Source organism: Sciurus carolinensis, chromosome 12 (assembly GCF_902686445.1).
Source record: "Sciurus carolinensis chromosome 12, mSciCar1.2, whole genome shotgun sequence".
NCBI classification, from domain to species: domain Eukaryota; kingdom Metazoa; phylum Chordata; class Mammalia; order Rodentia; family Sciuridae; genus Sciurus; species Sciurus carolinensis.
The window spans coordinates 86,415,206-86,428,828 of record NC_062224.1 but is presented as its reverse complement, the minus strand read 5'-3'; the positions used below and the strand labels follow the sequence as shown (position 1 = coordinate 86,428,828).

The window sequence follows — 13,623 nt, the reverse complement described above, 5'->3', positions numbered from 1 at the left end:
TTGTTAATAAAAGGAGAAGGCGTGTACTTTTGTGGAAGCAGATGTCGATTCTTGGCCATATGAGGTGAAGCCATCTGTCCTGAGTGCCTTCTCTACAATAAGTATCTGGGGCTAGGTTGACCTCGCCCAGTTCTGCTCATGTGTCCTGTTCCCGTTCAGCTGAGTGATCTCAGCCAGAGCACGCAGTGCCAAGTGAAACAGCTTGAACCAGGAACTGGATGTTGGGACCCACGAGGTATCTAGAATCCTGTTGGGCTGGGCAGAGTTCTTGATGGGAAGCAATGAGTCCACTCTTGCTAGTTAAGAGAGAGAGAGTTGTTGCGGTGGCGCCTGCCTGCATCCCTGCAACTCAGAGGCTGAGGCAGGAGGATCGTGAGTTCAAAGCTCAGCCTCAGCAACTTAGCAAGGCCCCAAGCAACTTAGTGAAAACCTGTCTCAAAATAAAAAGAGGATTGCAGATGTGGCTCAGGAATAGGGCTGCCCTAGAGAAACAGCACTGTGGCTGCACCTTGGCACAGCCCAAACCGCAGCCCAAGTGACAATGCTCAGGCCTGGATTCCAGAAGTTGGCCTCTATTCCTCCAAAGAACCAGGGGTCTTCCCCTGTGCTGGGGTGAGCACCTGCTCTCTCCCACTGCCTGTTAGAGTCAATGTCACCCAGGCCCATCTGACAGAGTCCCTAGAGAATCTCTGGTCTATGCAGGATCATCTGCTGCTCTTGCAGCCACCAACCCTGCCCCACTCCTCCCCACCAGCCAGATTTGCCTATTACCCCTGACCTTCAGTCACAGGGCCCCAGATCAAGTTCATAGGACAATAACCCATGTCCTAAAAACATAGGTTCCCCATGATCTGGCTTAGTTGGTGCCATCCACTGTTGGCAGAGGCCTGGTTTGCATGGCTTGTGTCCTGCAGAGTCTGATCTCTGTTACCTGCACTCAAACCTTCTGGAACACACTATGTTCCCTCTGTGCTCACTCTCTCCACCCCATAGACCCTTCCCACAGCAGCTGGAGTCCCTTGGCATGCCTGCCAACAATCTCAGGGGTGGCATTAAAAGCTCTCCTTCTCACTCACTCCCCTTAGCCTGTTCTCTGGCTCCTACATTGGCTGCCCCCCATCACTAGGGTCCTTATCAGCTGAACACTTTATAGATGGAGGTAAGTGGGAAATAGCACAGGACTCAGGAACATACTTGCACCCCTGCCTTTGAACCCCAAGGAGCAGTCTTACTTTGCTACAACCAATGATAAATGGTAGATTTTATTAAAAATCTATTATCAGGTCAAGTGCTTTGAGATAAAACTTACTTCCAAGACTGTTCTGACCCCCCACCCCCATACACAAATTACCCCCACCTTAGTCAAACTAAGATTAGGGCACAAGGTCATGAATTCTGTGGCCATCTCTGTCTCAGTATGTCCTTGGTCAATCCTATCAGCCTCTCTGACCCTCACTTCCCTTCATCCATAAATTTAGAGGGTTAGGGAAAAAATGACCTTTTTTGGTGGGGGTCTACCAGGGATTGAACTCAGGGACACTCGACTACTGAGTCACATCCCTAGCCCTATTTTGTATTTTATTTAGAGACAGGGTCTCACTGAGTTGCTTAGCACCTCACTTTTACTGAGGCTGGCTTTGAACTCAGGATCCTCCTTGTCTCTGCCTCCCGAGCCACTAGATTACAGGCATAAGCCACCTCCCCTGGCAAAAAAAAAAAAAAAAAAAAAAAAAAAAATGACCTTTTAAGATGTCACCCAGCTCGATAAATTTCTCTTAATTCTGAGAAGTGCCATTTCCTTGTCTGGGAAAACTGCCCTGTAGCTTAGATCCTAAATGGAATTTTTTTTTTTAACTCCTGTTTTCCAAAATTTCCAAAGCAAGCAAATATTATTCTTATAATCTTAGTGGAAGAGCACTTCACAATTAAAAAAAAGTTAGGAGGAGTCCCTTAACCCTGTCTCCCCAAGCCCAAGGACATTGGTGTCCTCAGGTGACCTGAGTTTGGAAAAACCTGCTGCCATCCCTGTGGGGTGCTCAATGTCAGGAGGACCCACCACTCAAGGCCTGGCATCTTCATGGGCGCCTGGTCTTCAGGTTTCATTTACACACCCAGCCAAACTACCATCCTCAGGAAGCCACCCTGCTTCCCAAGGCAGGAGGCTCTGTGTCCCCCTGGGGGGCTAGGGACTTAGGGCGATTCTGCCCACTCAGGTCTCCTTCCATGGCTTAGGGTCCCCTCTCACTCTCCAGGGGCTTTGTCTGAGAACCAGGGGGTCTTGAAGAAACCCACCCCTCCCACCTGCGATGAACCGGCCTCCCACGGGCTCCAGGAACTGGCTGGTTGGATCACGTCCAGCTGTGTGGGTCTAGATAAGCAGCAAGGACCAAGGACCTGCGTAGGTGGAGGAAGCAATTTGCTTTTATATTTAAGAAAGAAAGCAAAGAGAGGACCTGATTGTCTTCTGCAATCAGAAAGCAAAGCTTTCAGAGATCTTGACAGGTGAGGAAGATGCAGACTCCCCTCAGGGAGCCCCGAGCCCTGGGGATGGACCGGAACCTCCCAGATTGATGTATGGTGCATAGTTATCCAAGGGGAGCGTAGTTGGGGCTGGATGTAGCTCGGTGGTAAAGCATGTGCTTAGGATGCCCGAGGCCCTGGTCTTAATCTCCAGCACCAAAAAAAGAAAAAGAAAAAAAGGAGAAAAGGACAGGATTATAGCTTTTTAAAGACTGAAAAGTACTGATCTAGAAATGAAAACCAACAACCATTGTAGAGCTGTTTTTTGATATGAGCTTTTTATATTTCTGTCTTCTCTTCAAAAGTGGCCAAGGAAGGCTGTGTCTGGTCCCCACCGCACACAGTGAATTCCAGGCCCTAGAGAAAATACACAGCACATTAAAGGAAATGGGGAAAGGTGGTTGGGCAGGGCTGCTTCAAATCTCGACTCGGTCCTAATTAGCTGTGAGTCTTGATAGGTCACTTTCATTCTTGGACATTTCTCATTTCATAAAATGAGAATATCACCTCTCACATGGAGTAGTGAAAAATCTACCAAAAAATGTCCTGAACAATGCCTGGAATACATACAGTAGATGCTCAATAAATGCCAATCAGTGCCTGTTCTTCCACCAACCGTACCTGCCCCAGCCCTGGGAGGCAACATGTGAAGTCTGGAAAGCTCTGCTTCCTACTAGGGAGGCCCCAAACTCGCAGCCCAAGCTTTCATCAGACTGGGCCCATGCCCAGAGACCAGCCCACCAACAACTTCCCAAAGAAGGGCCACTGGCCAAAGGCCAGCAGCCCTCAGGGACCACACCTCCACAGACAAGGGTCATTGGGGTTTTATTTATGACAACTTAGAACACACACATCCAGTCTAGGAACAGAAATATACAGCATGAGGCTTAAATAACTTTCATACATTATGTACAGTCATCAGCAGAGGTACAAAACATATATATATACACCTTGTGCTAGTCACATCGCAGAGCCAAATGAAACCCTGCAGCCTGGGTGGGGATGATGGCTAGAAAAGAGCTGGTGGCCAGGGCAGGACCCTGATTCATTCAGGGGTCTTCTCTGACTCTCTGCTCTTCATCAAGCGGTTTTTACTTCCCACTTCCTGGCAAGACCCTAGGGACACAGGTTTAAAGGACTGGGCTAAGGTGGGGTGGGGGCTGAGGGATCATCTGGGTGTTGGAGATGGAGGAGGTTGGACAGAAAGGACAGAACAAAGGTGCCAGAGAAGAAACAGAACTTTCCCTGCAGGTTTTGTTCTTACACATAAGGGGGCAGTGACGATTTGGAAGCTGGGAGAGGAAGGCCAGGCTCAGGGAGCCTGTGGGGGACACTGGCCATTGATCAGGAGGAGGCTGTACCCAGCAAAGAAGGCAGCAAGCAGTTTCTTGTTTGAGATGGCAGAGGGACAGAAGCCACAGGTTTGGGCCATGCAGTGGGAAGGAATTCACCATTCCTGCAGGGCAGGCCCTGCCCACACAAACATACCAGGCACAGGTATGCAGGGTCCGAACAACCAGAGGGGTGTGCCTGCGCCCAGCCCAGACTCCATCAGGAAGTGTCCCCCCAAGAGCTGGGAGGGGGCAGGGCGGAGAGACATCTCCCCTGACTTCAGAGCAGCCGCCTGCCTGTATTCCCACCACACTGGGTGGCATGAGAAAATTCCATCAACGCTGTCTTCCTTAAGGTGGGTTTGTGCTTTACACTGCCCTCTGCCAAAGCCAGATGGCCCCAGGCCGGCAACAGGGTTGGACAACGGAAGGCGGAGTTTCCAAGGCTGCAGCTGGGCTGAGGGTGGGTGGGCTGGAGGCCACTCCCAGAGCCACAGCAGTCCCTTCCCAAGTGGCTGGTGGTACCCTAACCACCTCAAGGGCTTGTCTGTGCCAGTCTCTGCCTCCTTGCCAGCCTCCCTCCTTGGCAATCGCCTACGGAGCTCCAGATGTGACCTTCGAGGATTCTGGCTGCCTCAGAGGGGCCAAGTCACTCAGGTAAAATCAAATACTAACTGGTTAATACTGAGAATGAGGTCCTGGCACAGGACTGTGCTGAGACGGCCCACGGGGCGTGGGGATGGAAGACACCTTCCACCTGGGTGGAAGCCAATCCACTTCAAAAGCAGGGACAGGGGCAGGGAGTCCGGGCCAAGCACTGCAGGCTCAGTAGGGCTGGGAGCCAGTCTGTGCTCAGGCATTTAAGACCTGGGTTGTGGGGACAAGGGAGGGCTCTACTCCTTGCCCCACAGCATACAGGTGTAGCCTGGGCTCAAGTCTTAGGATGGGCACAAGAAATAAAATGACAAGTCCCAGAATTACAGGCCAAGACCTTGCCTCAGCAAGGGCAGCCACTCTCTCTAGACACGGGCATCCCTAGTACAACTGGGGACAAAGTTGACCTGGGAGGAGCCTCCCAGGCCCAGGCTGTGCACACTGCCCGCGAGAGCTCTGCCATTGTGCTCAAATCACAACCAGTTTGTGCTTCCAACTCAGGAGGCTTGTGCAGTGTCTGGGGACTTGCCCCCTGAATACGGACCTCTGGAAAGGGTGGGTGACTCCATCGCTCGTAGAGCACAGGTCCAGGCGGCTCAGAGACGAATGGCTCGGGGCTCCCAAAGGACTTCAAGTGTAGTCAATGACACCGGCCGGGACAGCAGAGCCGGCCCCGCTGTGAGGTAGTGACCCATCAGGAACGGCGGAAAGCGGCAATGACGATGAGCACCTCTCGCAGGGCCGTAAGTCCACACCTCCTACAGGCCTTGCAGCCACAGTACACCTGGGCTGGGGCGGCCCCATGATGGGGGCGTCCCTGGTCCATGGAGGCAGGGGAGGGGCACAAGTCTCAAGGTGTTTCCGTAGTTGTAAACAGTCATGCGGACGGGTTTGAAGGTCGAAGCTTTCTGTTCAGGTGGGGAGGGGTGGACGAAGAGGGGGAGACTTGAGGTCACTTCTGAGTGCTAAGGGAGCTACCCAGCACCCAGGGATGGGCAGAGGAAGGAGGACTTCTGGTCATAGCAGACAGACTGTCCAGGTCCAGGAGATCAGCATGCTCACCCAGACTCAACGCCACGTCCAGCAGGGGCCGCCAACAAGCAGGGCAGCCTCCTTAGCCTTCGGGGTAGCTCTGAGGAGGGCTCAGGCAGGGTGACCAGCCTCAGTTTTCATTGGGGCCTGACCCTTCCCACCAGGGCCCACACGGAACAGACTCCAACAGCTCCGGCCACAGAGGGAGAGGAGCCCAGGGCAGAAACACAGCGCCACTACTGGGAAGTCCATCAGTCACCATGTCCTCTGAAGGGAGCTGGGAGTCCTGGCTCCCAGACTGGGGCCAGGAAGCGCCAGACCAAGCAACGGAAAACAATGTGGACAGGCCTGGGGGGAAGCAGGGGCGAGGGACGGAGCTGGCCCCTCCCGAGGCCCGTTCCTGTGAATTCAGAGTTGTGCCAACAGGGAACGCGGGTTTAGCCCTGTCCCTGGAGCCCAAGGGGAAAGAGCAGCTCTATGAACTAACTGCCTCCTGACCTCTAACCTTAAGGGAGGCTCACGCCCATGCTGGTTTTAAGGCTTGAAAATGTGCCTCCTGAATAAGCAGAAGGACAGAAGCTGAAGAGACCCCTTATCCTATTCAGGGGTGAAATGATGGGTTGACTGGGAGAAAGGGGGCGAGGTACCGGGCAGTCCTCACCACCCGAGCAGCTTCCTAGTGGACACAGTCCACCAAGCTGCTTCCTATGTGACCATGCAGATGTCTGGGGAGTGGGACTCCCCAGCCCTGGGCTGTGGGGTGAGCTTCCCCGCCTTCTGGGGGTGGTGGACATGAGACCCCTTGAATAGAAGACACACTTGGCGCAGCGGGCATGGTTGGCGTAAGGCTGCCCAGCACGAGGGCCAGGCCCCGGGCAGAGGAAGGCACTGAAGCTCAGGCGGCCCAGAGGCCAGGGGTGCGCTCAGAGAAGGGTCCCCAGGGACGGAGCTGGGGATAGGTCAGGGCTGCGAAGAGTGGCAGAGGGCATTTCCCTCCTCTGCAAAGCAAACAGAGGAGGTGGCCCTGGAGTGCTGGGAGCGAGACCCCTAAAGCTGAGGGACAGAATGTGTGGGAGGGAACTTCAAGTCGGTTTCCAGGAGGTAACAGCAAAATCATAAAAAATAATAAATTAAATCAATGAAATATTCCTGACCGTCTCCTCAAAGGGATCTTTCTAGTAGCTCCACCTTGGCCCCATCAGAATGGGACCCCATGGAAGGGTTCAGGCCCACTGGGACTAGGTGTTGGCCATAGGGTTCAAGGTCAGCTGCAAGGCCCTAGCTGCCTACGCCTGGTTTCCATGGTTACCTGAGGACTACCGTGTTGGGCTCAGAGGCAGGTGAAGTGGTACAGAGGCTGAGCTGGGAGCTCATCAGAGGGACATGATGGGGCCGGAGCTGCTTCCCCTCCTTGACAGGTCCTACCCTGGACCAATGGCCTGGAGCAGGGTTGGCTCAGCAGGAGACCATGTGGCCAGATGGAGGGGAGGCCAGGGGACTTCTGGGGGAGAGAAAAGTGGGGATAATGCCCTTTGGCTTCACAGCTTAATTTCCTCTCCAACTTCTCTCACCAGGAGGCTCCTAAGAGTCAGGGAGGAATGGAGGTGATAGTATCCTATGGCCAAGGGAGAGGAAGCGGAAGGAGACGGGCCACACCCTCTGTCCCCAGTGCAGCGGGCCAGGCTGGTCAGGTCACAGCTTCCCTTCCATGCAGTGAAGTCTGCTGGGTTGAGGGTCCAGGCATGCCCTGACCTAACTCTTAGGACTGGCCGCCGGTAACCGCCGTATGCTCCAGAACTTCACCGTCAGGTCACTGGGAGAGGAGGACAGAGAGGGGACTGGTCAGCTCTCTGAGTGAGCCCAGCTGGCTGCTCCCCCAAATAAAGGATGAGCTGATTCCCCAACTCCCCACATGTGGCCAGGGCTGGGAGGTAGACACTGCCCCAGAGGAGGGCAGACCACAGGGTGGAGGAGTGCTGGGCGTGAGAGGCCTATGGTCTCAAAGGCCCCGGGGACTCTTAGTCTGGGCTTTGTTACTATTTTGTTTGTCCACCTGGAAGTTCCCCCCTGCTCTCTGCTACCTGGCATCCCTCTCCTGGGACTCTGTCCCCCTGTTCATGCTGGGAGGAGAGGGGCAGGTGGAGCAGGCTCTCTGGGCCAGGCAGGACATGAAGGGACAGTAAGAAAGAAGAGTAAAATGATCTCATACCGTGAAGAAGCAGCTCAGACCGAAGTGGGGAAAGACAGGGAAAAGGAAAGAGGGGAAGAACAAGAGAGGAGACTGGGGAGAGGGGGCGGGTCAGGGCAGGGTGGTGGCGCGGCCCTTTATGGCCAGGACTCGGCGAGGAAGGCAGGGGGTGAGTCCAGGGACGTAATTCCACAACTTTACCCGGCAGTCACTGTTGGGGGAGAGAGTTGGAGAGGCAGAGAGGAGAGGCAGGAGGACATGGGAAGGGGAGAGGGAGAGAAGGGACATGTCGGAACAAGAAGGAAAAAGAAGAAACCCATCTGAGTCGCACCCCCTGGGGCCGAGGGCTCGGGGGCTGCTTGTGCAGGGGACCAGAGCTGGGGCTGGAGGGAGCTGTGGCCTGGGCTGCAGGGCTGCTCTGCAGCCTGAGGGCCACGTGGACGGGGCAGAGAGAGCTGGTGGGACTGCTGGGTGAGGACAGGAAGAGCATGGAGACAGGTGGGCAAGTCCCGGCCCTGGGCTTGGCGGCTCCCTGCCCCCTGGCCAGTGCAGAGCTGGCACACAGGCACTCAGTGACGGCCGGCACTAGCTAAGAACAGACAAGAGGTGCCATGGGGTCTGCTCTGTGAGCCCACTGATCAGGGGAAGCTGTGCGGCCCTGAGCCTCCCAGCTGTCCTTCCCACACCAGGGAGAGGGATGTGTAGAAACGCAGGCCTCTCTGTCCAGCACCTACCTGGAGGCCGTGAAGATGTGCTTAGAGTTGGTACAGATGGCATTGATGGGGCTGTCGTGGCCCTTGATCTCACCAATGGGCGTGAAGTTGTCCACGTTCCAGACTTTGATGACGCCCGCACGGCAGGCGCTCAGCAGCATGGGGCGGCCCGGGACGAAGGCCAGGGCACACACCCAGTCCTTGTGGGCGTTGGGGATTTGCTGCGGGAGGATCAGGGCTGGTGAGGGCTGGGGAGGTGAGGAGTGGGAAGAGGACCTGCCCTGGGCCCCAGGAGCACACAGCCCTCCTGCTAGGGGTGGAGGGCTGCACCAGGCTCTCCTGGCCTCTACAGCTGCCCCACAGATGGGCCTCATCAGTCCTGGGAGCCGGGCCAGGGCTGGCCTATGCTGGGGGCTTCAGGAGCCTGGATAAGGGTCCTTCTGCCCTGGCTCCCAGGTACAAACCTAAGACTCCACACTGAAGGAGAAACCTTTGCCCTCAGAGAGGTCAGACTCAAGTGGAAGCGCTCCCAGGAGAGGGAATCTGATGGCTGAGCTTCACAGTCAAACCCGAGGCTGACAGCAAAGCCTTTGGGGAGAGCAGGTGCCTGAGGGGAGACAGCGGGATCCCGAGAGCCTCAGGGGGTTGGGGGTCGGGGAGGGGACAGACACGGAGGAGAGTGGGACTGGGGAACTCTGCCTGGGACCCTGGCCCTGGTCCACTCTCCCTTTCCCTCCACCCACACCTGGATGAGCTCCTGCTGTTCCAGGTCCCACTTCTTGATGCCATTGTCCCGGGAGCCACTGAACAGGATGTCTCCCTGGATGGCCAGGCACTCGATGCCATCGTAGTGCGGGGGCTCAAAGTTATGAGTGGGGCCAATGGTACCTGCCACACACTCGCCGAGCTGGAACATCTGGGGGAGGAGAGCAGGGGTAGGGAGGTTGGCACGGGGAGGCCAGGACCCAGGCACTGTTGTGACAAAATTCACCACAGTCCTTGCCCCATTTCCCTTTGATAGGCTTCCTTCTAGTTTCTCACCACGTGCCACTTCCAACTGCACATTCAGAGAGCAAACAAATTAGTGTGGCTTGATACTTTATGGTTCTTTTCCTATTTCTCCTTTTTTTTTTTTTGCAGTGCTGGGGATTGAACCCAGGGCCTTGTGCTTGCAAGGCAAGCACTCTACCAACTGAGCTATATCCCCAGCCCTGTATTTATCATTTTAATAGCTTATTACATCCTGATCAGGGGATTTTCCATCTATCCTTAGACAGTTGGGCTATTTCTAATTTTTCAGCACTTACAAAATAATGCTGTAGCTTATTAATTAATAATATTTAATTAATTAATAATTTCTGCACACCTTCCTGCCTTCTTTGGGGTGCTTCCTTCAGCATAAGTCTCTAGAAGTCTCCTTACTTTTCATGAGTACTCCCAAGACAATAGGGGGCAAAGGTGAAAGTAAGGTGAAAGACCCAGAATTCCCCAGCCAGGCCTCGGAGCAGAGGCAGCTCAGGTACCTTGACATAGTGGTCCTTGGAGCCGGTCACCACCAGGTCATGCTGGCTGGCAGTCTGGGTGACTGTCAGGCACATCACAGGGCCGATGTGGCCAGTCAGCTTGCCAATGGGCTGGAACCTGCAGTGGGGAGAGGCCCGGCCAGGAGGAGGGGGTTAGCAGGGACCCGGGGTCAGGGTAGGGTCTGTCCTGGGACCAATAGTCCTGGCTAGGTTGCTCTTCCTCCCCCTCCAAGCAAGATCAAGAATCTAGACATATGTTGCCTTGGGTCCCAGGGGGCTCAGAGGAGAGGACACAGCTCAGCAGCATGGGGGACTAGAGGCACAGCTGAGGTCCTGCCACCCTGGGGCTGGTCATCTCAAGCTCCCCGGGGCCACGCCAAGCCTCTTCCCCAGACAGCTCACTGACCTGCTGAGCTCCCAGATGCGGACGGCATTGCCCGCAGCCACGTACAGCATGGTGCCAGAGGGGCTGAGGGCCATCTGGTTGATCTGGTGCTCCCCCTGGGCACTGGTGATGGCGCGGGTCGAAGTGGCAGCACAGGCGTCACCTGAGATCACTTGTCCTGAGGACCTGGAAGGAGGAAGAGAGGCAAGGCCAGAGATCAAAACAGTCCATCCACGCAGGTCAGGAAACAGATACAACCTCTCTCAGACCAGTCCTGAGAACCACTTCTTCCAGGAAGCCCGATGAAGACTGATGGACCACGAACAGATTTCCCTAGAAATGGGCCAAAGGGGAGAGTGCCACTCCACCAGCTGTGACACACTGCCAAGGCACACCAGCAGCCCTGGGAAGACTGAGACGGAGGCAGGGGACTGGGTTGGAACCTGGGCCTTGTGGAAACCACTCAACCTCCCTGAGTCTGTTTCCTCATTTGCAAAAAGAGGCGATAATACCCCTGCAGTTTACTTTTCTCCTAAGATTTCTTCTTTTTTTCTTTTGTAAAAAGCAGTTTAAGCCTCATAGCAAAATCTGAGTGGAAGATATCAAGATTTCCCATACACCTCCTTCCCGCAACATGCACAGCCCCCGGTTCCCAACAGCCCCCACGGGAGTGGACCAACACCCATGGATCATCACCCAAGTTCATCACATACGTTGGGGTTCGTTCTTGGTGTCATACATTCTGTGGGTTTGGTTAAATGTATAATGACATTATGTCCATTACAGAATCACATAGAATAATTTCACTGCCCTAAAAATCCTCTGTGTTAACTTTTTAAGGATTCAATTAACAGATTGTGGTTTATGTTGCACATGTAAGGACAAAATATGACTTTTATAGGAGTGCTCTGGCTCTGTCTCCCCTGTGTCTGCTTGAGACCATCAGGGCCAGGACTCAGGACCATGCCTGTGGCTCATCTACCCTTGCAGGTGGCCCTTCTGGCTTTGGAGACTGCTGCCACCTGTTGGTGTCACCATTTCCAGGTGACATGTTCCTCATTCAAGGTGAAATGTGTCTATGGTTATATCTAGCACGTCTCAAAGGACAGGGCTTGGGGACTGGGGCAAAGGTGGGAGCCAGGCAGGCCAAAGGCTCACCAACCTGCTGCCTCAGAAACCGTCCCCCAAACCAGGAGATCTCATCTTATCCCCCAGAGTCAAACCACGACCAAGGGCCAATAAGGGCCTTTGTGCCCATGTAGCCAGTTTGGGCCACCTGGCCTGGAAAGCACTGTTAGCAACCCAGTGTGCTGCAGCCCAGCCACAGGAGGGCAGGCGGAGGGGCTTACGTGAGAGTCCGAATGCACTTGGCTGAGTCCCGGATGTCCCACACCTTGATGTAGGAGGTGGACACGGAGAACACCAGTCCCGAAAGGCTGCAGTACTTGATGGAGACCACGTTGTTGGGATGGCCCTTTAGAGCTGCAATCTCCTGCCCCGTAACCAAGTTCCACATCTTGCAGCTCCGATCTGTAGGGGAGGGGGAGGAGTCAGGAGGAGGGAGCGATGTCAGCCATGGGAAATGGGTGGGGGTGGGGGGGTCAGGCCGCTCCCCTGCCCTGGCCTGTCAAGGGAAGGATCAGAGGGATCTGGGGGAAGGAACTCTAAGTCTGAGGGAAAGAAAAACACACACGTGCTTATGTGTGTGTGCATATGCTTAAGAAAAACTCAGGGGAAAGAGAAGTTGGCCAGAGCTTTAGAACAGGGCGAGTCCTGTGAGCACTGCTAAACGTGTCCTGAGTTAAAATAAAATTCCTAAGCCTTTGGTGCCTATTCCTACAGATGCCAACACTGGCTAACTGAGCAAGCGGCAAGCAATTTTTATAGGAAAACTTGGAAGTCAATCAATTACACCCTTTGATTGGCAGTTGCTTCCCTCCTGTTGTGGATACACATATTCACGCATGTACACATGCTTGTTTCTATTACACATGTCTGCTACAGCCTTGTACTTTCTGCTGGTCAAATTTTTGTGCTATTGTCACTTAGTAGCAGAACTCTGTGGGGACCTGCTGCTGAGATCAAAGGACTGGTTTAGCTACAGATGCCGGGTGATGTCTGGGGTGTTGGAGGACCAAGATGTGCCCATACAGGTTGGACACCTGAGAGGCTTCCTCAAGTTTCTAAGGAAGATCTGGAAGACTGCTAGGTGGAGTCAGCAGGGCCATGTACATGGGATGGGAGCCTAGAGACCAGGCAAGAGACATGGTGGTAAGCAAGTTGGCCCCGGAGCCTCAGCTCCTGGGAGCTCTGTGTTCTTGTCTCCTTCACAGCTCACTCTGGCCAAGGAAGGGGTGGGGGTGGGGGACCCTAACCCTACCTGGCCAGTCTGGGTTCCACTCACCTTTGGACCCTGTGAAAAGCAACTCATCTGTGGCATCCAGGCAGAGGATGGGCTTGGTGTGGCCCTCGGCCACAGACACACACTGCAGCGGGGCTGTCCGCGCACCCTTGGCTCCTCCAACGGGGGTGATGATGCCCCTTCCAGGGAGAGAAGGAGAGAGGATGTGCCTGTCAGCCAGGGAGACTTGCTAGGTTGATCAAGGTACATGGGAGAGAGGGGTCAGGATAGGGAGGAGACGAGGGCCTAATGACAGACACTCCAGGACCTTTAGCCAAACTCCACCAAGGTCTGAGAGCAGAGAAAGGCTGCCCGGGACAGGGACCATCTTGTACAGTAATCAGCCAGTCACCATCCTGAACAATTCCGGGGGAGCAAGTCCCACGCTAGGCACAGCTGGAGGAGCAGGAGCATGACCCTGCCCTCAGGGTCCCCATCTGATGCTGTCTGATCCAGATGCTGAGATGTAAAGGCAATCAGGCCCCAGGCGGGCAGGGCAAAGGCCCACGTGTCAGAATTGGCCCTTGCAGGTTCCAGCAGAATCTTCATGCTGCTTCAGTTACCCAGTGTGAGGAGAGGGGAGCAGAGAGGAAGGATTCAGGCCATCACCCTACCAGGCACTTGGCACCCAGTATTTCCATTTGCTAGTGACTGGCACCTCCCAACTAGTGAGACTTTCGTGCACATGGCCACGCATATGCACCCACCTAGGGGCCACTGCTGAATCGGCACGGGCAGACCGGAGTCTGTCATTTCTAAAGGGATAAATCCCTGCAGGGACCCCTGTTGGGGTAAGGATATTTGTGGCCTCTCTAGAATGAAGCTATAAGAACCTAGAATGGCACCTTCTTGCTCTGAGAGGGGACCAGGCTGAGG

The 13,623-nt window shown here is 54.7% G+C and overlaps 1 protein-coding gene across 5 annotated transcripts in view; it reads right to left on the bottom strand.

The window, feature by feature from the left end:
* Positions 1 to 3,334: 3,334 nt before the first annotated feature.
* Kif21b (kinesin family member 21B) overlaps positions 3,335 to 13,623 on the bottom strand; it is a 47,827-nt gene continuing 37,538 nt past the window's right edge. For 3 of the 5 annotated variants that reach the window (XM_047520989.1, XM_047520990.1, XM_047520991.1), the window contains 7 exons: positions 12,751 to 12,887; positions 11,696 to 11,876; positions 10,368 to 10,532; positions 9,962 to 10,079; positions 9,184 to 9,354; positions 8,460 to 8,659; positions 3,335 to 7,350 (listed from right to left, as the gene is read on the bottom strand). In XM_047520989.1, the coding sequence (XP_047376945.1) occupies positions 7,290 to 7,350; positions 8,460 to 8,659; positions 9,184 to 9,354; positions 9,962 to 10,079; positions 10,368 to 10,532; positions 11,696 to 11,876; positions 12,751 to 12,887 (1,033 nt within the window). In that variant the 3' untranslated portion in view covers positions 3,335 to 7,289. Of the gene's footprint in view, positions 7,351 to 7,746; positions 7,937 to 8,459; positions 8,660 to 9,183; positions 9,355 to 9,961; positions 10,080 to 10,367; positions 10,533 to 11,695; positions 11,877 to 12,750; positions 12,888 to 13,623 lie in introns of all 5 variants that reach the window. The other 2 variants (XR_007104377.1, XR_007104379.1) reach the window with 1 other exon arrangement.